The sequence below is a fragment of the Pipistrellus hanaki genome (assembly GCF_964339955.1).
Source record: "Pipistrellus hanaki genome assembly, chromosome: 9".
In the NCBI taxonomy this organism is placed as follows: Eukaryota; Metazoa; Chordata; class Mammalia; order Chiroptera; family Vespertilionidae; genus Pipistrellus; species Pipistrellus hanaki.
This window is the reverse complement of record NC_140511.1, coordinates 55,188,621-55,214,564: the sequence shown is the minus strand read 5'-3', so window position 1 is coordinate 55,214,564 and position 25,944 is coordinate 55,188,621. Positions and strand designations below refer to the sequence as shown.

The 25,944-nt window shown below is 44.7% G+C and overlaps 2 protein-coding genes across 2 annotated transcripts; both read left to right on the top strand.

Annotated features, from left to right (window-relative positions):
* Positions 1 to 20,182: 20,182 nt before the first annotated feature.
* Positions 20,183 to 21,205, top strand: LOC311627558 (mas-related G-protein coupled receptor member X2-like; the record flags this gene model as incomplete). The annotated part of the gene is made up of 1 exon (XM_084894063.1): positions 20,183 to 21,205. The coding sequence occupies one exon, from the start codon at positions 20,183 to 20,185 to the stop codon at positions 21,203 to 21,205; it is 1,023 nt and encodes a 340-aa protein (XP_084750189.1).
* A 3,185-nt stretch (positions 21,206 to 24,390) lies between these two features.
* On the top strand, positions 24,391 to 25,480 carry LOC311627437 (mas-related G-protein coupled receptor member X1-like). The gene has a single exon (XM_084893933.1). The coding sequence runs from the start codon at positions 24,412 to 24,414 to the stop codon at positions 25,381 to 25,383; it is 972 nt and encodes a 323-aa protein (XP_084750059.1). The 5' UTR covers positions 24,391 to 24,411; the 3' UTR covers positions 25,384 to 25,480.
* The last annotated feature ends 464 nt before the right edge of the window (positions 25,481 to 25,944 follow it).

The following is a 25,944-nucleotide window of genomic DNA, read 5'->3' as shown; positions in this document are numbered from 1 at the left end:
CTGAAAACCAATATAAAATAGAGGACATGCTGGAGGGTACTTATGCTAAAATTTAGTCAGCATGTCCCTACAAGGTGGTATGTAAAGCAAGTGCTAGTTAAATGTAATGAAGGTCACATTCTCTCTTCTCTCTCATATTTACACACACACACACACACACACACACACACACACACACACACATCAGTGTAACCCACAAGACTCAGATAGAAGTACATCATTTTTCACATTTTTCTAAATTAACACAAATCTTACTCAGCCCTCACCTATCTGGTTGGCAGAGTCAAGAGATATAATCTTAGTCATTCTGAGGGTTGCTGCATACAATCCCCTGTGATTGTACATGTAGTTGGACCTTGCACAGTCCAGCAATTTTGAGGAGAGGCCTAGATCCTCAGACAACCACGCAGATGCTGCTGGCCAAGCCAGTGTGTGTCATCCATTTCAGGATGGTAGCTCCGCTGGTGGTGATCACACTACCTCAGGTACACTTGGCTGCTGGACCTTCATGTGACCCCAAGCCATGGTGCTTTGAGCATAGTCCACCACTCAGCCCTATAGCCTTCCTCCCCCTTCTACCTCCAGGGAATGGGAAGAGGTGGGGCTTCTCAATCCTCCATTATCCCAGTCCTGTCATCCCAGGTTAGACCCTTGTGCCTTTGAAGCCTCTAACTCCTTTCTTATGGATCCATCTACCTTACTCCCCCACCCTAGAGCTAAAACAGAGAGCTTATCACCTTCCCACAGCCATCCTGGTCAGAGGGAGCCCAGATCTTATAGCTGAACACTTGAATGAACTTTCTGGGAGGAGAAAGGGAAAATTTACCCTTCTTTTATCTTGTTTTCATTTTCTTTCTCTCTGTGTTTGTTACTGAATCCATAATAATAAAAAGGATGAGAGCCAATACTGGTTTGGCCCAGTGGATAGAGCATTGGCCTGTGGACTGAAAGGTCCCAGGTTCAATTCTGGTTGGGGCACATCTCCAATAGGGGGTGTGCAAGAGGCAGCTGATTGATGTTTCTCTCTCATCGATATTTCTGACTCTCTATCCCTCTCTCTTCCTTTATGTAAAAAATCAATAAAATATGTTTAAAAAAAAAGATGAGATACTGAATAATTTCTCAATAACTCAATACTTTTTAAAATCAGAAAACCTTTAGCAAGTCTTCTAACCGAGCAAAAACAGCCTCTAGAGATTTAATTAATAATCACCTGCCAGTAATTGCTTTGCAGATAGTTTTATTTTTAAGTGACAAAACCAATAGCATAAACATATGATGGTCACATGGCACTAAAAAAAACTCTGGAGGTAACATTCTCTTTGAGGTCAGGACTGTAGGTTTGAATCCAATTTCTTCACTTACTAGTGTGTGATTTTGGACAAGTTAATTAATCACTTTTGAGCTAAACTGTATCACAAAGGCCATTTGTTTACTTTTCTATTCTCAAGCACAGTGCTTGATATACAGAAAGCATTCAATAAATGCATTGAATTAATGAGCAAACTAAGGGTACCTAGCACAAACTAAAGGTTCCTTCTGCATCTCTACAATTTTGTCAATTTGACAACATTTTATAAATGAAATCATACAGCATCCAACCTTTTAACATTCACTTTTTGCACTTAAGGCCCTTAAGATACATCCATGTTGTTGCATGTATCAATAATTAATTTCTTTTTATTTCTGAGTAGTGTCCCATAGTAGGGATGAACCACAGTTTGTTTAATTCTCACCCACTGAAGAAACCTTGGGTTGTTTCCACCTTGGGCTACTACAAATAAAGCTGCTATAAACACTTGTGTGAAGGACATTTTTGGTGAACCAAGTGCTGTGAACATTTTGTGTGAAATAACTTTGTGTGAAAAAAATTGTGCTGTGAAGATTTGTGTGAATGTAAGTTTTCACTTCTCTGAAATAAATGCCCAGGATTAAGATTCATGAGTCATATAGCAAGTATATGTCTAACATCTAAGAAATTGCCAGACAGGTATCCAGAGTGGCTAAACCATTTTTACATGCCCACCAAGAACATGTGAAAGATCCAATTTCTCCACATCCTCACCAGCATTTGTTTTTTTCAATATATTTTTTTATTTTAGCCATTCTAAGAGGTGCATGGTGGTATCACATTGTGGTTTTACTTTGCATTTTCCTGATAACTAGTTATGTTTATTGTCATTTGAAGTTTATTTGCCATCTGCATATCTTCTTTAGTGACATGTCTACATCTTTTGCTCATTTTCTAATTGGATTGTTTCATTACTGTTGAGCTTAAAAGGTTCTTCATTCTGAAAACAACTCTTTTTTCAGATAAGTAATTTGCAAAAGTTTTTCCTGGTTCATATTTTGTTCTCTTAACCAAGTCTTTCACCGAGCAATCTTTTAATTTAATAAAGCCCAATTAGTTAATTTTTTAATGAATTGTTATTTTAGATCATGAAGATTTTATCGTATGTTCTGTCCTAAAAGTTTATGGTTTTATACTTTAAGTTTAGATCTTTGGTCCATTTTGCGTTTATTTTTGTATAAGGTTTGCATAGGTCAAGGTTCATTTTATTGGCTATTAATGTCTTGTCCATTTGTTTCTGCCAAGTGAGAGAAGAGCACCAGGTTCTACAGGAGTCTCAGAGGTAATACAGGTGGGATGTCTGAACAGTCCCTTGCAAAAAAGTAATCACCTTTACATGTGTATCTAGAATAAGCTTGATGCTATGGAAACCAAGCATTTCATCAGTGAGTCTTCCTTCTGCAATTCTCTTGTGCAATTACATGCTGTTCATACAGAATCCCTGAGGAGACTCCTACTGCCCCTTGCATCACAGCCTCAAGTGAATTTCTGTTTGAAGCAGGAAATGAACATCGGAAATCCCTGTTGCACATGATAACATATTACTTAAGGGTAGGAAAGGGTGTGTCTTATAAGAAGCACAGTCTCAGAGGTGATAAGGGCCCAAACCAGGAATCCCTTCTACAGCTTCTTTGCAAAGAACAATCTTTCATTCAACAAACATATATTGAGTAGCTACTATGTGTCAGAAGCTAGGTAATGAAAGATGTAGAGAACAAAACAGATGTCCCCGCCCTCTAGTGAAGTACAGGTAATTATACAGGTACCCAATACTGTTTGCCAAAAGCTAGTGGTGGGATGCTAAGGGAATATATGGCAAGGGCATCTAAACCAGACTTGGGGAGCCCAGCAATGCTTCCTGGAAGAAGTGACACCGAACTTGAGACATCACAGGTGACTAGTAGAGAGTTAAGTGGAGTGGAGTGGAGTGGGCTGGAGTGGGTAAGAATGATAATCAGAAAGAAGAGTCTTCCAGAGAGGAAAGTGTGTGCAAAGGCCCAGATGTGGGAGTGCAGGTAGTGGGGTGTGGATCTAAAGCATCCAGTATTACTGGTGTGTAATATCCAAGGGGAAAGGGCAATGGATAAGGCTGCCCAGAACCGACCATGAAGGGCCTTGAAAGTCACTGTGGAATTTATGGCCAAAAGAAAGTCATGGCCAAGAAATTCAGCCATTTCATGAGGACACCAGAAATCCACTGGAGAGCTCTGAGCAGGAATGTAACAGATCCACATTTATAGAGTAGAACTTTCTCTGGCAACACGGAGACAGATTGGTGGGAATCTAGGTGACTGGCTAGGGTGTTGGTTAGGAGATTGTTACAAGAGATAATGGGACCAGAATGGGGACAGTGGAGAATAGTTGATACATTAGCATTGGAGTAGGATCTGAGGCTTAAGGGAAGAGGATGAGGTTTTGAGATCACTTTGAGGAATGGGGGACAGAATTGTGCAGAGAAACAGAAGTGAGTTGAGGAATCAGTTGTGGTTGGAACCATTGTGTGGACACTCCTACTGAGGAAGAGCGAGCTTATTTCTTCCCCCTGGTGACCCTTCCATATTTGACAGTTCTGCTTGAGCAGAATTCTGCTTCCCTGTAATTTTTTCCCTTGGTCCAATTTTGACCCTAAGGAATCACACAGAACAGTCCACCTCTGCTAGTTCACAGCAACCCTTGACCAGTTTAAAGACATGGTTCAAGTTCTCGCAAGCTTTCTTTTCTCCAACTTAAAACTGGTTTCTACAATCACGTCTCATTTGGCATGGTTCCCACCCCACCTCTTCCAGTAGTCCTCTACCTCTTATCTTCAAATTTAATCACATACTGTCAGAAACCTGGATAGAATCCATTCAGCCAGAGAACAGCAAGCCTTCCTTTCTAGACCCTGGACATTCTAGCCCAGCATCCCTCCACCCAATACTTCTGCCCTTGTTAGGGAACTTGCCTCCCTTCCCTGGACATTTGAGCCAACATCCCCCCAGTGAGATCTGTGGTCATCCTGGGCATTGGGGACAGGACTGGGCCCAGAGCCTCAGCTGGGGAAACAGGTTTAACAAGGCCCTCGCTGACTCACCTCCAACAGTAGGCAAGCTGGGAGCACATGACCCAGCCTTAGACAGAAATGGATTTCCTGCCTTTTTTCTGCTGAGAATCACGACTCTAGGGACTATTCACTGACTGGTGTGGGGTGTGGAGTGTACAAGGAAAACAGAGGTGGGACACTGGCTCCGTCTTCAGGAACTATGTAACATTTTTAGGAGAGAGGAGAACGAATGGGCGGTCAGAGAGAACGGGTTTACAGAGGAGATGGGGTCACAGCTGGTGAGAAGAATAAGGCAGTGCTGTGGGATGGAAAAGGCCAGAATATCTAAGGTGGGCACAGCAGGAAAAAAAAAAAAAAAAAAAAGAAGATACTGTGGTCAAAGCAGAGACTCTTCACATGTGAACATTGAGAAAACACACAGCAAATGAAGATTGGAACATATTGGGTTGCCAGCCCAATATGTTCTGTGGATTTTAGGCAGATCTTGACTTACCATGGTTACCGCAGTTACAAGGGGCAAAACAAGGTCCCATAAGGATAAAGCAAAAAAGTCACGTTGGCAATTCACACTCAGGTCGCCGCAGAGCTCACGGTATTGGCATCTGGTCCAACAGGAAAACCCGCATGCTTGTCAATGACATTTTAAACCCTCCTATTTGGGCTGTGGTACTAGCATGACCAGCATGTCCATGCTTGGCAAAGGATGGATCCTGTCTGGCTGTGGACTGATGGCACTGATGAAACTCACTATTACCTTGGGGGATTGACTGAGTTCCAAGTTCTGAGTTTAGAAATTCGTTTGCCCTTTGTTGACCAATCTCCACTGGGGTTAAAAGGAGGTGGATGTGTCTTTGTCATTAAATACATGATGTCAAATTAGCCATTCACTAATTCATTCAAAAATGTGCATTGAGGAACTGCTATTTACATTAAATGTACAATATGTGTACTGGATGGATGGAAGGATGGATGGATGGATGGATGGATGGATGGATGGATGGATCCAGGATCTGATTCACAATAATACTTACCATCTGGACATATGAACCAGAATATTTTCAATTACAAGTGACATAAACCTAAATCTAAGTAGTTTATGAGGGAATAAAATATGCATTGACTTATATATTTTAAAACTCTTCAAAAGTCCCTTCTTATCTTGCACTTCTGGTTTCTTCTGTGTTAGCTTCATCCTTAGACAGTCTTTCCCTACCTTGTGGCCAGGTGCACATCGAGCAGCTCCAGGCTTTCATTCATCTAGTTTAGCAACCCCAAAAGAAAAAGTGCCTTTCTCCCAAGAGTTCTAGAAAATGTCCTCAAGAGGGTTCTCACTGGCCCAGCTTGGGTCAGGTATTCATCCCTGGACAAATCCCAAGGCCAGGAGAGTGCAACATTCTGATTGGCTGGGCATTCCCACAAAGTCTAGAGGTGATGCCCGCTCCAGCCCTATGGACTGATCATGAAGACAGAGATGCATTCCCAGAAGAGAAGGATGCTGGGCAGGCAAAAACCTCAGCCATCCTTTCTCTGAGCAACTGTAAGGCAGTCTCTTTTCCACTTGGAACCTGATTGTCCTCACTGCACAGGCCCCTTGTGATGTGAAAGTCCTTTTATAAGGTGGGGTTACTCTTTTCTCTGGTCATTTATTATAATAGTAGCCACCATGGCTTCTCTGGCTCTTCCTCCTCCTTGAAGCCCTCCCCAATATGTTGAGTCCAAATTCCTACCATTTCTGACTTAGGCCATTTAACTTTTCATGCCACCTATTGGATGACTAATCATCAAGTTTATCTGGAGAAAAAAAAAAAAAGTGCCTAGACTCTTGCCAGACCCAACAAGAAATACTACAATGAATAAAACATCTTTCAACATAGAAGACTCCCAGTGTAGTTAGTGACAAATCTAGCATTGTTTCCTTATTGCTTTGTCTGTAAGTCTCATCCCCAAAACAAACTACCGGTTCTTTGAGGGCAAGGCCATGCCTCAGCTTCCTGTCATCCTGAGAGTATCTATCATTTGCTGCTTGATTTTTTGGCTAAGATCAAGTGTGGAGAGTACCAGTCAAGGGCCCTTGAAGGCCCTGTCACTGACATGGTTGGAAGCCCTACCCCATAGGTTCCAACCTTCTTCTTTAAAGGGCCCACATGCTCCCAGCAGTCAGGACAGTCCTCCTCTCTGTTGCCTCACATTATGCACCTTGCTTCTCACACCATCTCATCCCGGGGCCCTCAGTCACCACAACATTGGTACCCTCACGCCCAACTTAACAGCAACTTCCATCTTTGGTTTATGAAGTCATTAGAGCCCTGTGGCCCTGGCTGCCCTTTGAATCTAGCCATCTCCAAGCTGAGGAGAAAAATATCTTTATCTAGCTTGTATCAAACCATCTTTCAAGGCCAGAAGCAGAGTAGCAGCTTTGAGATGTGCTCCTTTAACCAACAAATATCTTCTGAGTATCCACCATTCTGTGCCCAGAGCATGTGCTGGGGAAAGTGGTAAAGAGGCAGGCAGAGTCCTGTCTGTCCTTCAGGAGTCCAAAGACCAGCAGGAGAGACACCCCGCCCAACCCTGGGAGAAAAGTTCCTTACCCCTCCACAGTGATCCCCTTCTATTCATTCATTGGAACATGGATGAGAGGAACCCAGTACAACTGCTCCAAATGGCTTGGTTATGGTTCAAGGGAATGGAGAGGAAAAGAGAAGAGTGGCCCTCAGGATCAGCAACTCAAAATATGGTCCTTCTATGTCATTTGTGAGTCATGTCCCTGGACTAAGCACGTGGACCCAAACTCATTCTCTCCCCTTACTCTAGGCCACAAACTGGAGCATCTTAGCTTTTGCTTCAGGCATCAGGGCTGTCCAGGGAGGTGCCTGTACACCAATGTACCCCAATCTGCAGTGGGTATATGCTTAAACCCTTACTTCCCTTACATCCTTCATGTCACCTAGCACAGTGCTATGTGCTGTACACCAGCTGAAAGGACAACTGATGGGTAAGTCTAAAGTGAAATAAAGCCAGTCAAATTGAATGGCCCTCTCCTAGACTCTTCCAGACAGAAGTTGATTTTTTAAAAACGAGGAGCATTTCCTGATCCACCTCCTCTTCACTTGAACTCCTTCTGAAGGTAAGCATTTCCCCAGCATATGTCTGTTCTCTCCTTCGAACTCACAGGTGAAATTACTCCTGGGATCTCAGTCCCCCATTCTCTCCCCACCCCCACCTCTTCTTTCTGACATTAAAATCAGTCTCTGTCTTTCATATCCACACAGGAGGGGGGTGGGACTCCACTAATGAATGTTTGAGAAACTCTTTGAGATCTTGGATGAAAGGCACCTTATAAAATACAATTAAAAATAATAGGGGTAATTACTAGCTGGGCTAGTCCCTGTAGGATAATTAGAGAGTTTTCCTCTGGCAGATTCTGAATTTGCGCAGAAACACAAGGGTTCAAACAGCAAAACTGATCTGAGATTTCAGGGGTCACTGTTATGTTTCCTCCATTCAAAGATCCTGTTCTGGAGTCTCTTCTGAAATCTGAAGTGCATTGCATCAGGCTATAGCTAGAAAGGGTTTTTGAGACAATCTGTCCAACCTCCTTGGTTTTCAGATAAAGCCAGTGAGGTCCAGAGAGGTGATGTGACTGGCTCAAAGTTGCCCAGCAAGTGTGAGAGAGCCACAACTTTAGAAGTACAGCCCCTGGACACCCTAATTTGGGGGCTCTTGTAACCACTCCTAATCAATAACACACCCTTTCCAATCTCTGCATACTGGTGACCATCTATGGCACAGTAAAAGATTGGAATAAGAGCCAGACAGCTGAATTCAAATCCCAGTTCTGACACTTATGAAAGACAATAGATGGCAAGTAAGCCTCATTTCCTTGTATGTAAAATGGGCATAATAATACTTGTCTTGTGGGGTTGCTGGGTGGAGCCAGTGAGCAATGCACACCAAAGCACCTGGCATGGGGCATGTGTTCTGTCAAGGCTGCAAGAATGAGTCCTGGCAGTTTGAGGGCTTTGCCTACAGTCTGTTTTATATACCTACTGGAGGCCTGGTGCATGAAATTCGTGCAAGGGGCTCAGCCTCTGCCACCGCAGCTTTGTCCAGAAGGTCATCCAGAAAGACATCCATTCTAATTAGCATATTACACTTTTATTTTTGTAGATGTTCAGGCTGTACATAATGAGCACCTATTACATGCCAAACACTGGGAAGCTCTCCAGTACTTTACCTCATTTAGTCAGTATCACATCCCCATGAGATGGGACACATGAAATTGAGGTTCAAGGAAGTAGCTAACTTGTCCAAGACCACATAGCTGAAGAGGAGGTAAGCTAGAAACCATGCTCTCAGCCACTATGCAAGCTACCTTCCTTCATGAGAACAAGCATGAACTTTGGTGTAACCACACTGAAGCCCCCTAAGGATTTTCTGCTGTGACATAGGAGAGGAGGCATGCAGAGGATGGGCAGGGACTGGTTGTAGCCTAAGATGATCCCTTGAAGCATTTTTGCTTTTAAGTTTATAAAAATGAACTCTTCTCCTTTCATAAGGCTTATTTATTCTGAGAGCTGCACTGATGCCAGAACTCAAATGATCGTCCCCAAGAAGGGCAGTCAGTAGCTGGAGCTGAATAATTTGTAATCAAGAGCCCCAAATTCAAGGTCTGGATCTGCTCCTTAGAAACCAATTACCTTTGCTCAAGTCCTTAAGATCTCTGTCTTCGGAGTTTCACATTCCCAGTTTGTATGCTTCCCACTTTCCCCCTCACTGGGCGGTTCTTCTGAGGATCAAATAGGAATGAACATGGAGGTACTTTATTAATTGCAATCGTTTGTACAAATGTCAATCCTTACTGTCACTGTTGCTACTTAGGAGATTTTCCAGTGTGATATAGAAGGTGGATGGAGTCCCAGGCTGGCTGATTTCAGCAAGACTGACGCAACACACTTGGTGGGCAGGGGCCAGTAACATTCCTTGTCTCCAGAGGACAGCTCTGAGTGCTCATAGCTCTGAGCTCGGATTATTTGGTTGGATGAGGGCTTTTTAGAGAATCGGCCCTTTGAGATTCAATTGTAAACATGATGGGTTCCATTTATTTCAGGTTTTAATATTCTCCTAGCTGAAACCCAAGATGGAAACCTGCTAGGCCATACCCACTTCTTCTGTGAGCGCAGAAAAAACCAGGCCCCTGTGATGGCCCTTGGGTGAGGCCGGGACGGAGGAAAGCTTCTCTGAGAGTCATTAATCACTCATCTATTTCCTCATCCATCAAGACTTTTCCAAATACCTCCTAGAAACTAGAATAACCAGGACTGTATTCTTCTGACTACCCTGCTCAGAATGGCTGACTCTGAGTCATCTTCTCCAGAGAGTTCCAAGGTTGACCGACAGAATGACAATGCGTCAGACTATCAGAACCCAAGGAAACTCGTAAGGCACCCTCTGTCAGACACCTAACCCCCCAGCGATGGACACACCCTCACATCTTCAGCCACTGTCTGCCTCCATGGGATTCTCACAGTTGATTGCTCTGGCTACCCTGCCCTTATCCTTAGAACAGAAGCATAACAGAAAATGACATTTTGAATTGTCATAAGCAGTTTAGGAGTTGGTTAGAGTCCAGTGTCTTGGAGAGCGTTTACATAAGGAAATGAAAACCTGATGATTCATTTCACGGCCATGTGTGAGCTCTGTGTTTTTACTTTAAAGCACAGCGAGTATTGTGCCACGTGGACTCCGGACGTTTGGGAGAATTCCCTGGAAGCCTAGTGTGTCCTGAGGAGGGAGCATGGACCACCGGCTACCCACACCCCCACCCCTTTCCTCCTCTAGAACATTGATGCAGGCAGCACCCAATGAGAGGATGAGTCAGCAGAGGCCTGGCTCACAGGGTGTCTGAGTGCCCTGGGAAGAAGGTTCCTAGATATGCTGGGCATCTTTTGTGTCCCACTTCACATATTCTAGTCTCACCTTTTTTCATTTGGCCACATGCTGTACCAGAGCTGCACCGAATATCTCTTACTTTCAGACAGCTGCTTTAACAATGCCTGGCACAGATAGATGGTGCTATAATGACTCTCATCACTATTATTGTTATTATTGTCATTACTCTATCTAGGATCTGGTACTAGAGGAGGGGATCAGGCTTCCTAGCTCCGAGTCTGCTGAGTTGGAGCCTGACTTGCCAAGGGTGGGAGTGGACTTCAGCCCTCAGGCCTGTGGGTGGGAGTGAGGGTGGGGCAGGCAGGACAGGAACTACCACTTATCAAAGGTGCAGAATCACTGAGGATTCTCATCACACCTCAGGGAGAAGATGCTCTTGCTATCTCCTTTTTAGAAATGAGGAAACGAAGGCTTGAAGAGCTAGTGGGACTTGCCCAAGGTCACATGGCTAGGAATGGCTGACCAAGGCTCTAGGTAGGCCCAGTGAGCCCCTGTGGCCCCATGGGAGAAGGAGGCAGAGGCAGGAAAGGAAAATGTGTGTCTCTATTATTAGTGCCTGATATTATCTAGGAAGAAGAGAGAAGTGGCAGAGAGGTGCCTTCCAGCTCCCTGTACCTGCCCACAAATACTGCAGGGTATCACTTGTCAAGGCTCTGAGAGAAGGTGGAACCTGGGCCCTGCTTCCCTGATGTACACCCAGAGGGTCAGGCTCTGGGTGAGGTGAGCAGGAGGTAGGATGTCTGTTATAAAGAGCACTGGGCCAGCCGAAACCGGTTTGGCTCAGTGGTAGAGCGTTGGTCCGCGGACTGAAAGGTCCCAGGTTCGATCCCCGTCAGGGGCATGTACGTTGGTTGCGGGCACATCCCCAGTAGGGGTTGTGCAAGAGGCAGCTGGTCGATGTTTCTCATCGACGTTACTAGCACTCTATCTCTCTCCCTTCCTCTCTGTAAAAAATCTATAAAATATATTAAAAAAAAAAAAAAAAAAAAAAAAAAAGAGCACTGGGCCAAGAGTCAGGACAGGGATTTTAGGCCTGGTTCTCTGCATAAATTTCAACCCAAAAGCAGAACCTGCCAGGCAATGGGTCTCAATTAATATTTATTTAACAAGTGGATGAATAAACGAATGAATGAATGGCCTCTGCTCTCAGGGAGTTCCCAACCTGAAGGACAGACCTATAAATATCAAGGTAGAGCATAGTATGCTGTGTCAAATCTACGGGGCAGGCACAAGAGTTACAACTGAGGACAGTGCCCTATAACCGGCTGTATTCCAAACGAGAGCTCGAAGGATAAAGGGGATTCCAAGAGGCAGAGAAGAGGGAAGAGCACAGAGCAAAAGGCTTGGGTGCACACAGGATTGGGGTTATTTAGGAGGTATAGGAAAAGATAGTTTGATGCTGTATGGATCCTTCCATTCTGGAACACAGTCTGCTCCAGTAAGCCCTTCCTCTTCATTCTCCCAAGGCACAACACACTCCAATCTGTAAATTGGGCATGAGCCCAACCCTCAAACACTGGTTTTCTAAAGTCCGGCCCCATCCCAGGAGCTGGTTTAGTACAGCGATCTGTCGGTTCCCAGGCCCCACAGATCCCCTCCATCCAGCAACCCCAACAAGGCCTGATTCCAACCAGCCCTCAGAAAGCTGCAGTTTACACTGAACCCAGTCTGGGTCTGGACCTCTGCTCTCCTCTTTGGCTGTCCAACCTGCCATAACGGTGTTCACTCACACACCCTCCCCACCCTGCCCTGGTCTATCACTAGCAGAGGAAGCTGAAGAAAACCAGACTGCTGAGCCTCACCAGGTAGCAGCCAGATCTTAAGGAACCCAGGAGAAAAGGGTGACCTGAAGGTCACTGGGGCTCCCTGAAGCCACAAAGAGACAGAGCGGAGCTGCTGTCTGCTGTGACCTAGGTGGCAGAGAGTCTGGCTCTTCTGCTCCTCAACAAATGCCCGTGAGAGCTGAAGAATTATACCAACTAGTTGTAATGATCCTCTACAACTTTACAGGGATTTCCAGTCTACAGCCTGCGTTTCCACGCGGTGTCTACTCTAATAGACACACAGCAACAGGTGTGAAACTGGGACTCTCAGCCACACAGCAGCAGTGGAAGAGCCGAGTGCAGCCCTCTGCTGATCCCAAAGACTCAAGTGGCTGATGTGGGCTGAGTAGCTTCAGACCCTGCTGGCCTTGAGGTCCTGGATTTCAAGACCCAGCTTCAGAGGCTCATGGAAGTCTGAGAAAGGGTAGGCTAATAAAGATGATGATGATGATGATGATGATGATGATGATCAGGTTCTGGCCAGGCATGGGATTTTTACCTTGTGCTAAACACTCAATTGAGTGACTCACAACAACACTATAGGCAGATGTCACCATTTCACAAATGGGGAAACTGAGGGTTAGTGACTGAGGGTAAGTAACTTAACTGTTAGAAAGGCTAAGATAGTTAGCAATCCTGTTAGATCCAGGACTGGAGGCTGGGGATGACCATTCCAGAGGTAAAGTCATAGACACTGCCACACAATGTCCTCACTGCCATCCATGAATAACCAGCTAGAAAAAAACGAGGTCCCTTCACTATCTATCTATCTATCTATCTATCTATCTATCTATCTATCTATCTATCATCTTCACCCGAGGACATGCTTAGAGAGAAGAAAGGAGAGATGGAAACAAATTGAACTGGCAGCCTTTCCGTGCACAGGATGATGATGCTCAACTAACACTATCCTACTTTAAATTGGACCTCTTCCAAACTTCCTTGGCTTCGGCTCCATTCTCTCTAGTCTAGCATTACATGATCCCCCACAGTATTCATTGACTGCCACCTAGTGGTGCCAGGTAGAACGTCAAATTTTTGTATTCCTTTTTTATCTGATGTGATACTTCAATGACCAGAAACCTTTGCTTCCCCTTACTTCAGCATCCCTAAGAATACCTACAGGAAGCTGAAACTGGTTTAGTTCAGTGAATAGAGCGTCGGCCTGCAGACTGAAGGGTCCCAGGTTCAATTCTGGTCAATGTTTCTAACTCTCTTATTCTGCTCCTCAACAAATGTCCGCGAGAGCTGAAGAATTATACCAACTAGTTGTAATGATCATCTACAACTTTACAGGGATTTACAGGAGGCTGTAAATTACAAGAATTTACAGGGATTTACAGCAATTTCAGGAAAGTTCCAGACACCACGCCTCAGCTCTGGCTCCAGTAGAAACTCTCCAGAGTCCTTCAAAGCCCTGCCTGCCCCTCCTGCTTCTCCCATGCTCCCCAGACATCTCTAAGCTCCCCAGACTGAGCTGTTAAAAAAGCTCTTAATGAGCCCTTTCTTGAGGTAATCACCTCAAACTGTTGTAGGTGAGGTGAAGGCCTAGGAGTGGGGAATAGAGAGAGAGGGGTGATACATAAAACCAAGGACACGAAGAGGAAAGGTAGAAATAGTGACATACAGAGATAAACAAAGTGGAGACAAAAACAGCACAAATCAGACAGATTCAGGGATACTAGGTTGATAGAGACACAGACAGAGGCACAGAGAGAACCCCTCCCACTGGAGAATGGTATGGACAGAGAGCCAGCACCCTGATATTGACAGAAGGGGCTTCTTGGTTGTGTGTCCTCTAGGGACAGTCTCAGCAGCACTTTGGCTGCTCCTGTCTATCAGAATTGACCAACCTGGGGGCTGAGAAACACATTTCCTTTTTGGAAAGAGGTGGGATTATTAGCAGTGCAGTTGCCACATCAATAAAATCACCCAATGGAGAAAGAGTCAGAGGGAAGAACTTGGGGGGTCGTGGGGAAAGGAGGCATGGCACACTCTTGGGAGGAGCTTAGAGTTATGTTCCCTGTTCTGTGCCTGACAGGTATGTGACCTTGACAGTGCACATGCCCTTGCTGACTCTCAGATTTTACATCTGTAATGTGGTGATGAAGAGCCCCTCCATCAATGAAATCTGGATCTCTATGAGCTTGGGAGAGATGCTGATGGGGTAAAAGAAACCAATATGACTCCACACAATGCTGGGAGCTTCAGGAAAGAGCAGAACATCAAGGTGTAGTGGGCAGATGCCTTCCACAGCAGTTTGCTGATAGTTGAATATGATCATATAAAAAAAGACATCTCAACCAGACTTTCACTCAATCAAATTAAGCTTATAAATGATGCATAGAAATATCTCCAGATTGTAATTTCATCTGTGATATTCACCCTTGATTCCCCAGTGCCTACAACAGTGCCTGGCACAAAGTAGACATTCAATAAATATATGTTAAATGAAATTATGTGGTACTTTGTGGGGGAAAAAGGGCATTCTAACCAGGAAAACTAAAATATTGGTTTTCCAAGCTTTTCTATTTCTAGAATCTCCCTAGACCTACACCTCATGTTCTCTGGCAGCAGATCAAAATGGATGACAGACAGGAGAATACAGAAAGAAAGAACAAATAGAGAGGAAGGACCAGATAGAGGCAGGAGCTGGCTCTCCCCAGTCAGGTGAACATGGCTCCAAGCTTCCCTAACCACACAGCTAATAGAAGCCTTGAATTCCTGACTCCACGATCCCCTGACTTTCTGAGAAACCTGGCTGTTGCTTAAACAAGAGCACTTTGACCAAAGAGGCAAAGAAATGGAAAGAAAAGAATCTAACCAGCCTTTACCTTTCTTCTCCTCTATCCCAGTAGAAAGACAGCTCAGAGCTGCCTTGAAATAGGAGGTTCTTCCTGGAGCTCTTGACTCTGAAATGAACTTCTGGTCCTCTGATGGGGAAGATTCTTGTACAGTGAGCTGCCTTATCTGGTGTCACCAAGAGCCTGAGAAATCATGTGATTTCCTATGCAAAGATAACCATAACTCAGTGAGAAGGGAAACAGTGCTCTCATGAGGGAGTTCCTACCTCCTGCCCTCCTCAGCACACCCCAGCCTCACTCCTCGTTCTGACTGTTCTTCCCTTTATCCAGCAAGTTCAAGCTAATATTGATCCATTTGCTCCAGCCCCCTATGTCAACTGTCATTCTAATCACCATAGTCTTTCAGCCTGACCAGGAAGACACAAGAGATTGTAAAATCACTCCCCAAACGTGTTTTTATAGAAAGGATTCTGTAACCCAGTGACTTTTCTGTCCCCACCCAACTTTCTATCCCAAAGTGATCCTCTCTATCACAGTGGCTTGCTCCCCCATCCTTTCAATACTCCGCTTTCCAAATTTTACAGGAAGTGAGAAACTAATCTAAGGTAACTACAGATGAGTCCATTTCCTACAAGGGCTGTGCTTCTTACTTGCTGGGTAAATTTTAAACTAGACTTTATCCTGCCCAATAGTCTTGGTCTTCATCTTGTCTTGCCCTTCTACTGACAGATAAGCTCTAAAAGTTCTCTGCCCAGAATGACTACCCAACCCACATCGCCAGTCATCTATTCAGTCACGATCCAAGGTTACAAAAGAATTTTCTCATGTGCACTTAAAAAGAAATTTGCTGATCATTGGGCCAGATATTGTTCCAGGCACTGAGACACAAACTCATGGTTATTATTCTCAAAGCACTCTCAATGCAAAGAGAGAGTAATATGTCCTGAGATGCTTAAAGCACTACAGGATACATACTTTCATATGGATTTGTTTGTGGTTGTGTAAGCAAAAAACAGAGCCAAATAGAATTAGTTTTAGCAAAAATGGGTTGTCATTAATTCAAATGACAGAGAATCTGTAAGAGAAGCTAGCTCCAGTATACTCAATCCAGAGATCAAATGACATCATAAAGATACTCCCATTTTCTTGGTTTCATTGCATGTGCTGGGCTTTCTCTGGCTGGTGATGGCCACATGGAGTGGAATGACAATAGACTCTGACCTTGGGATGAGTAGCACCCACTCAAAGTATATCTGTGCAAGCTTATGTAGTAAAATCAGCCACACACACAAACACATAAACCTGAGCACAGGGGCTTCCCCGGTGCATGAGCCCTGGTGTCCCTGAGAAAGATAGCAGGGGGAGTAAGAGTGAGCTTGGCAGACACCCCACATTCTCACCGCACCTCCGACCCTGTCACCCATGCCCCCAGATAGCCAGCAAGAGGTAGCAGCCCCTTCCCTCTACCTGCCTTATCCCACTCACCCTCTTCACCCCCCGCCGCAGGCATCAAGGGAGGTTGGTTGGCACCACCCACCCCCAGTTCCCTATTCCAGCCCAGGGGCCTGCCCCAATTAGGGCCTGCAGGCTGCTGGTCACAGTCAATGGGATCATCAATCTGGGGACAGGCCTCCCCACTATCCCCCAGCTCCTTTAGGACCTGGGAGCAGGGCAGTGGCCCCAACCCCTGCCTCCCACCACTGCCACTGGGCCAGCAGCACCTCCACTGCTGCCCATTGCCAGCACTGTGTAATTAATGCCCGCCATGTTCCATTCTGCCCTCTAGTGGTCAGCACATGTCATAGCAAGCAGTCGTACTTGCCATTAAGGGGACAATTTGCATATTAGGTTTTCATTATATAGGATTTTGTCCAATGTATGCATTATACATATTTTTCCATATTGTTGTTTGACTTGCTGATGCTGGCCAGGCAGAAAAATTATTTTCATTTTTTCATAGTTTTTAAAAATCATTATTTTCATTTATGGTTTCTGAGTTTTGTGTCATGGTTAGAAAAATCTTCTCTGATCCAAGGTTACAAAAGAATTTTCTCATGTTCTCTTTTAATTCTTATTCATATTTAATATGCAATCCATTTGAAATGTAAAAGGGTAAAATACAATGCCTGCTATGTTGTACTCTAAATAGCTTCCCATTTGCCGATGACATTCATTAAATAGTTTACCTCCAGGCCTTCAATTCTTTTCTTTTCTTTTCTTTTTTTTCAGTGAGGAGAGGGAAAGTTAGAAACATCAATGATGAGTGAGAATCAGTGATTTGGCTGCCTTCTGCACAACCCCTACTGGAGATCAAGCCTGCAACCTGGGCATGTTCCCTCACAGGAAATCAAACTGTGATCTCATGATTCATATGTCGATGCTCAACCACTGAGCCACACTGGCTGGGCCAGGCCTTCCATTCTTAAATAGCCCCCTCAGCACAAACTGTCTCCATGTGTACATATATTAATTCCTGAGACTTTCTCCCAGGCTCTGTCGATCTCTCTTGCCAGTTTGTATATTAACACAACATGGTTGTTTTCACTAACGTTTTTGAATAGCGTCTAATTTCAGTTAGAGTGGCACAGATCTCACACCTTTCTGTTTTCTCCAGAAGTAGCTGAGGTTTCATTTTATTATATGTTCTAATTTTTTTTAATATGTGAGAAGCTTTAACATCTGCAGAGGAATTTTGTTCCCAGCCATGTTTCTGAGCTGTCTTTCACTGTCATGATTGTCAGTTGATTCTCTGGGACTTGCCAGAGGAATTATCCTGCTGTTCTCTCCTAAGCCAACTCTTGCAATCATCCAGCCTCACCATCCCCTGGAACCATGCCTATCATGATTGGCAATGACTCTATACTGCGTGTCCCAACTTTAATTCTGAGTCTTCATCTTACTCAGCCTCTCATGTTGGATTGAAGCCATTGCTCACTCCCTTGTTCACAATCATTTTCTCAGTTCAGCCTCAGGATGCTGTGCCCTCCTCCTTTATGCCTCCTTCAGTAGCTGCTTCTTACTGCTGCCGTGGCTGGCCAACCCCTTCTCCCAGGAGGGTGGAGGCCCTAATGCTGAGTCTCAAAACTCTTCTCCATCAGCACTCTTTCCCAGGGTGAGCTCACCCAGCTCATCTGGAATGTACCAACACAGTTCTGCGTGTATGCATCGCTGCATCTTCCCTGCATGGATCGCTGCCTGGCACAGGATAGGCACACAGTATTAGTAGAGTTGGGTAAACACAGAAATGAGTGAATACGTTTCTCTCGTTGCTTCAAATGCTTCATAGTTAAGTTTCTAAGGAAATGTCATGTACCTAAATTTGGCTGCAGCGTGAGCACATGAAAAGAAGTCATAGGAACTAAAGCTAAGAACACTGGGTTCCTCCACATCATGTGAAAGTAATCTAGCTAACAGATGTCATGAGGAGAGAGAGAGAGAGGATACTGGTAGTGCATGTGGTGTGCTAAATTCCTTATCTTTTATAGGGAAACACAATACACAGTTGTTGATATTAATATCTCAAAACTAGAAATGTAGTTTATTATGCAAAGCTACAAAATAACTTGTAAAGGAGTTAAAAAAAATGGGGAGTGCAAACATCAGTTGCTATTGGGAGATGAGATTAAGAAAGACTTTACATTTCATTTTACATACTCTGGTGTCCTCTGAAATATGTTAATGTGCATACATTACTCCTGGGAGTAAATGGAAACAAATCACATGAACCAGGCGATGCAGAAATGCCAAGCAAACTCTTATCTAGCTATGGAAGCTCATATTGCCTGTTGGGTGGGCTTCCTTCTCACTCCCAGAGTGGACAGTGACAGGCTCCAGTTCAGCCATTCCTCACAGGAAGGGGGACCAGATTGGGTAAGATGGAGAGAGGAAGAGATAAGTCATTGGACTCAGGACAAGTGAGAAACATCTCGTGATGCTCTTGTCTCACATCTCCAGAACCTCACTTGCCAGTGCCCCTGGTGCAGGAAGTCACATTGGCAGCCCAGCATCTTGATAAGCCTCTCTTGGTCATCAGGTTCCACAATTGATCCTGCAGACACCTCTTATCCAGGGTAGGAGAGCATTCTCTGGTGTTCAACACTCCCTGGGAAGCTCCTCTTTTTCTACTCACCACTTTCAACCAGAAGATGGTGCTCAGGTAAGAGTTGGCTCAGAACTATCTTCTCTAAAAAGGAGTGTTGTTTTGTCCCTCTTAGTCCACAAGGTCATGAGTGCATCTTGGGGTGCAGCATACAAGGAGCCATGGAAATCCATGAAGGAGAGTCCAGAAACTGAACCTTCCTCAGGGAAGCTGTGGGTGCTGGTAGCTTAGGCTGTGAGGGGCCCAGGTCCTTTCTGCTTCACAGACATTGTTTTCAAATCTGAATTGTTAAGAACTCAACCTTTACACATTAGCTTACTGTTCGGTGGATTTGTTTGTTTGTTATATGTTTGTACCTTTCTTGTCCCAACAAAAAACACTAGGCACAAACTAATGAGTAATTGAAGAAAGTTTAATAAAGGGAATATGTACAAAGGGGTGAGCAGGACTAAGGGAAATTGATAAAGATGGAGAGGACTCTAAAGATAAGTCATAACAGGGAGCTACTGCTAAAGAGTAAAGGGAAAGATAAGTTACCAGAACACAGGGAAGCTATGGCTGTAATGGTGGTTGTCACTTTGACCATAAGAAAGGTAACCAGACAGGGGCTATGTCTTTAGGTAGAATAATACCACCATGGCCAAATCACCTCAGAGAACTAGGGAGTGGAAACCCACCCTCTTCCTTCCCTCCAACCACCTGTCAGGATCTATCCTTCCTGAGATCACCCAGGAGCCACAGGTGAGCCCAGTGGTGAGGGGAATAGACATGTTCTCTCAGTACACAGAGGAGGGTAGAGAAGCAGGAAGTGAAATTTTAAGTCAAATGAAGAGAATTCAGATTATTCTCCTCCTGCCTCCAGCAGACATAACATGGTCTCTGACTATGGGTGGAGGTATTTGGACTAGAGAATATTCCCATGTCAGCAGAGGGTCCGTGTTGCATAGAGAGACCCCAGACTCTAGCGTCAAAGAGAACTGGGTTTGAATCCAGGTTCCAGGACTCCAAAGCAGTGAAGCCTTTGGTATCATATTCTCTGCAAGCCTCCATTTCCCACTTCTGTAACACGGACAGGTAGCAGAGTAGCCATGAGACTCACTGATCAGGCACCTGATGCTCAAGTCTTGTTTCGGTTCCAGTGGCACCAGTGGAGGGTTCCTGAGCATGAATCCATCTGTCACAGCCTGGAGCAGCCAACTCACATCTATAAGTGGAGGAGAACAAACTTTCAAAACAGAGTTCCCAATCCTGCAATTCCTGATAGTCATCGTGGCCCTGGTGGGGCTGGCAGGGAATGCAGTGGTGATCTGGCTCCTGGGCTTCCGCATGCGCAGGAATGCCTTCTCTGTCTACATCCTCAACCTGGCTGGAGCTGACTTCCTCTTACTCTGCTGTTATATTGTGGATTCCCTGGAGAGACTCATCTGGGACTTCTCTCTCATCAAATTCATCCCCAAATTTTTCATCACTGTGTCCATCTTTGCCTACATCTCAGGCCTGAGCTTTCTCAGCGCCATCAGCACGGAGCGCTGCATGTCCGTCCTGTGGCCCATCTGGTACCGCTGCCACCGCCACAGACACTGGTCAGCGGGCAAGTGTGCCCTTCTCTGGGCCCTGTCCCTGCTGCTGAGTATCCTGGAAGGGAACTACTGTGGGTTCCTGGGGGGGACTAGGCATTATTTTTGGTGCCCAGTGTTGGATTTCATCACTTTGGCATGGCTGATTTTGTTGTTTGTGCTTCTCTCTGGGTCCAGCCTGGCCATGATGGCCAGATTGCTGTGTGGCTCCCACCAGGTGCTGCCCACCAGGCTCTATGTGACCATCTTGCTCACAGTGCTGTTCTTCCTCCTCTGCGGCCTGCCGTTTGGTACCTACTGGTTCCTCGTAATCTGGTTTCAATATTTTGATGCCCTCGTTCCTCATGTCTTGGTGGCAGTTCTCCTGTCCTGTGTCAACAGCTGTGCCAACCCCATCATTTACTTCTTTGTTGGCTCCTTCGGGCAGCGATGGTGGAAGCAGAGACATGCCCTGAGGCTGGTTCTCCAGAGGGCTCTGCAGGACACTCCTGAGATAGATGAACATGGAGAGAACCTGCCTGGGGAAACCATGGCCATGTCAGAAAGTCTGGTGTCCTGATTCAGAGCCTTGCTTTGTTCAGACAGGTTTGACTTTGAAAGCCAGCTTTGTCCCTCTCATTTGATTGGTTTTCCTACTGTGTTTACCCTCTGGACGCCTGCATTAAAACAATTAACATAATAATCCAGCTCCAGAGGATGAAGTGAAACAGTGCATGTTAAACAAAAACAGAGTGCAAGGTCTCAGGACTGCCTCACCCAGGGCCTTCACCCCATGCCCATGGGAGCTTTGCCATCTCTGGGGTCCAGGAATGCTATCACATCTACAGAATCTCACCTACAGAGGAAGATGAAGTGCAGGAAAAGTCTAAATTTCTTTCATCGCTGAACTTGATAGAAACTACATGAACCTTACATTTTTGACAAGTTTTTGTGATCATTCACCTACAATGTCCCTATAAATTAAACAAATTAAAGTTCAATCGAGCCCTAGGGAGCAGCGTTGATGATTTTGGCAGGCCTTAGACTGACTCCTTAGCATAATAAATGTTGTTTGAATAAGTGAACTAATGAATGAAAGTATGGTGATTTTCAAGTCAAGTCTCTGCTAAATCCTATTGACAGATTTGAGTCATCATTTAAGTGCATTGTTTTCATCATTTTTCAACCTTTTCAAGCATGAGCATCCTTTCATGAGCTTATACAATAGGTTACTTATATTTCTTGAAGTGTCTTTTTCAGGTTTGTCAGTTTTTATTAATGGTTGCCCTTTTGCATTCTTTGTAGGAGTTTTGATATATACCGAACGGGGCTTTGGTTAGTTATGTATATTGTAAATATTTATTCAGATGCTGGTTTGCTTATTCATTTTGACAGTTTTTATACTTTAGAGCACTTTTTAAGAAAGTACAGAAGATTTCTATTACCCCCCCCCATTCCTAATTCCCCACACAGTTTATTTTATTACTAACATCTTCCATTAATGTGGCACATTTATTGAAATTGATGCATCCATACGGACATACTGTTTTTAGTTTTATTGTTGAAAGTATTATAAATGTTCCCTTTTTCCCCATTTGACCCCATCATGCCTGCCCTCCTGATCAGGCCTTCACCATACTATTATCTGAGTATCATGGACTAGGCAAACAAGGTCTTTGGCTGATTACCTCCCACCCACCTACCTTCTCCCCATCTCCTGCCCCATTCCTTCTCTCAGAGATTCTGCACTCTGTTCCATGTCTCTGGATCCACTCCGACATCAAACAAATAGGACAATTGAACGGAGTTAATAAAAGACTGTAGAAAGGGTGAACAGGATGACACACCTAAAGATTAGTCATATAAGGGAGCTATTGCCCTTACACATTTTGAAGTTTAAAAGGAAAAAATAAGTAGCCAGAACACAGGGAACACTGGGCTATCGCAGTGAACCTGCAAAGAATTGACTGATTGGGTTTGTCCAGAGGCAAGAAGCAGCTCCTGGCATCTCTGGTCTGTTCTCAGCTGGCTTCCACCCATTTCTTTGTTATTTGTGAAATTTGCCTATTCTAGTTTAATATAACACACAGATTAGTTCCCTTGTTAGAAGTGACCCTGGTAGTGGGGCTGCAGGACAGAGGAAGGGAAAAGACTCTGAAACAGACCTGTGGGTTCAGATCTGGGCTCTTCCACTTGTGCACATGAGAACTGGAGCATGTCATTCAACCTCCTTGCTCTCTCCTTTTCCTATATGCCAGATGGGAGTAAGCATACTACTGGCTTCTAGAGCTATTAGGAGGATTAAAAGAGGTAATACCATGTAAGCACTCATCAGCTGCTCCTCTTCACATATGTGTGAGTTGGTTTGTGTTTCTCACCTAAATTCTGCAGGAGTTTCTCTCTTTTAATCCATAGCACTTTGTGAAATAGAAATAAGCATTTTTTTCATGTATTTTATTGATTATCTTACAGAGAGGAAGGGAGAGAGATAGAGAGCTAGAAACATCGATGAGAGAGAAACATCGACCAGCTACCTCTTGCACACCCCCTACCTGGGATGTGCCCACAACCAATGTACATGCCCTTGGCCGGAATCAAACCTGGGACCTTTCAGTCTGCAGACCTACGCTCTACCGCTGAGCCAAACCGGTTTCAGCAGAAATAAGCATCTCTTAATTCCACCACCACCATGAGAATTCTCTTACACAAATGCTTTGATATATAAAAATTCTCTACTCCAAATCATATGTAGGGACAATGAGTGGCTTTCCTATTACACGCATCATAGGAAAAACAGTTAATAATGCCCCTTCTGTATTTCTGTCCCAACTACCTCCATTCATTCCCTTGGCCACCTCTGTCTCTCTCCTTCCCAAATGGCTTCTTTCTCCTCTAAAATGCAGAGAAGTTTCATTCAGTCCTGAATCCTCTCCCACCTGGATAGGAGATGTCTGCAGGCATTAAAAAAATCATTTCAAGCACACAAGAGCTTTTCACAGAATAAATAATTGGAACATGGATTTTCTTTTTGTTACTTGTGTGTTTTTGGTGGTGAAAAGTGCTGACTTCTGTTTTACATTTAATATTCTTTATTTAAAAAATTATATTATATTAAATCCAAATTTTCGTACTTCTCCTCAATCATCCACTCATTCACTCATTCATTTGTGCTTTTAAATTTTATTGACAGCCCCATTTTGTTCCCACACAGACTTGGCCCTGGGGACACAACATTGTGTCTATCCTCATATAAAAGACCCACTGGGACATTTCTAATGTCAGAGCTTTGGATGTCCTTACTCTATCCTAACAAGGGGTCTCATTGCCTTCATGAGCCTAAGTCATAACTTCCTTTCTCCATGTGAGTAGTTTACTCTCAGTTGCTGAGATTGCCCTGGAGCTTCTAACAGCCTACAGTCAAACAAAGCCACTCTCCCAGAGCACAAATACTGAGGAACTCAGAACCCTATTGCCCTCCACAGGACCTGAGCAGACTCTTCTCCTACGGCCTCCAGGGCACATGTAATGGGCTAGATAGTGAGTGGAGAGGTTGGACATGGAGGGTCTGTGTTGCAGTAGAACGAGCCCAGGATCTAAGATTCAGAAAAAACTGAGTTTAAATTCAGATTCCAGGACTCTAAAACTGTGTGTTTCAGGAAGAATCTTAATCTCTGGAAGCCTCCATTCGCCACAGAACAGACAGGGTGGCCATGAGGGTCAGTGGTAATAGAGCAGGTGCTCAAGTCTTGTTTTGTTTCCAGGCCCACAACTGCAGCATTTCTGAGCATGGATATGACTGTCATAGCCTGGGAGACCAGTCTCACACCAACCAATGGAAGTGATCATCAGTTTACAGAGAACATAATCCTGGATGTACTGAAAATCATCGTGGTCCTGGTGGGGCTGGCAGGGAACGCAGTGGTGCTCTGGCTCCTGGGCTTCCGCATGCGCAGGAATGCCTTCTCAGTCTACATCCTCAACCTGGCGGGGGCCGACTTCCTCTTCCTCTGCTGCCAATTTATAGCTACCCTAGTTTCACTTTTAGAAGTTGATTTTTTTTGGAGAGTAATGAAAAAGGTTCTCTTTCCTGTGTTAATCTTTGCCTATATCTCTGGCCTGAGCTTTCTCAGCGTCATCAGCACGGAACGCTGCATGTCTGTCCTGTGGCCCATCTGGCACCGCTGCCACCGCCCCAAAAAACTATCTACCATCATATGTGCTCTGCTCTGGGCCCTGTCCCTGCTGCTAAGCATGCTGGAAGGGTACTACTGTGGAGTCCTGGATGAGAATGAGCATGAAGTTTGGTGTCCAGTGTTAGATTTTATCACTGTGGCGTGGCTGATTTTGTTATTTGTGCTGCTCTCTGGGTCCAGCCTTGCCCTGATGACCAGATTGCTGTGCTCCCACCGGGTGCTGCCCACCAGGTTCTATGTGACCATCTTGCTCACAGTGCTGATCTTCCTCCTCTGTGGCCTGCCCTTTGGCATCCATTGGTTCCTCTTTTACTGGTTTAAAAAATATTTTTATGCCTTCACTTATCCTGATGAGTTTGTAGTACCCCTGTCCTGTGTCAACAGCTGTGCCAACCCCATCATTTACTTCTTCGTTGGCTCCTTCAGGCAGCGATGGTGGAAGCAGAGACATGCCCTGAGGCTGGTTCTCCAGAGGGCTCTGCAGGACACTCCTGAGGTGCATGAACAAGGAGAAAGCCTTCCTGGAGAAGCCCTGGAAATGTTGGGGAACAGTCTGGGGCAGTGATGAAGAGCCTCTGTCCTGATCTGTCTGGAGTAACTTTGAGACTCACTGCTGCCCTGCCAGACTTGGAAAGTATCTAGTCTTCTCTCAGCCTCAGCCTCAGAATGCTTCAGTGATTCCCCAATCTCTTCAAATCGGTTGTTTTTAATCTGGCTGTTCTACTTTTTCTCAGAGAAAGCATTAGTCCAAACATTGTAACTCTCCATCATTATTGACATTACTAATAAATTTCTCATGTGATCTAAATTTCTTTAGAATTTTTCTTTAGAATCTTCATTGCAACAGAAAGAATCCCAGTGAGATATTCTGGTTTTGCAGATCTGCAATTTCCTGTCCAGTGTCATGGTTTGGCAGATCTGCTCTCCTCTGCAAGACTCCATTAACTCACTTTACAATGTGGTGAAATCATCTGCTCATAGGTTCCTAATGGGGAGTCCTATATAATTAAAAGGTGATATGCAAATTGACCATCACTCCAACACATGTGATGGTCACCCCCATTTGATTAAAGATGACCACCCCATCTTTAATGGCCAACACAAGATGGCCAGCAGGGATGGGCAG

Bases quoted from the DNA above. Each gene is read 5' to 3' on its own strand.
- LOC311627437 (XM_084893933.1), top strand. From the start codon at position 24,412: ATGGATATGACTGTCATAGCCTGGGAGACCAGTCTCACACCAACCAAT.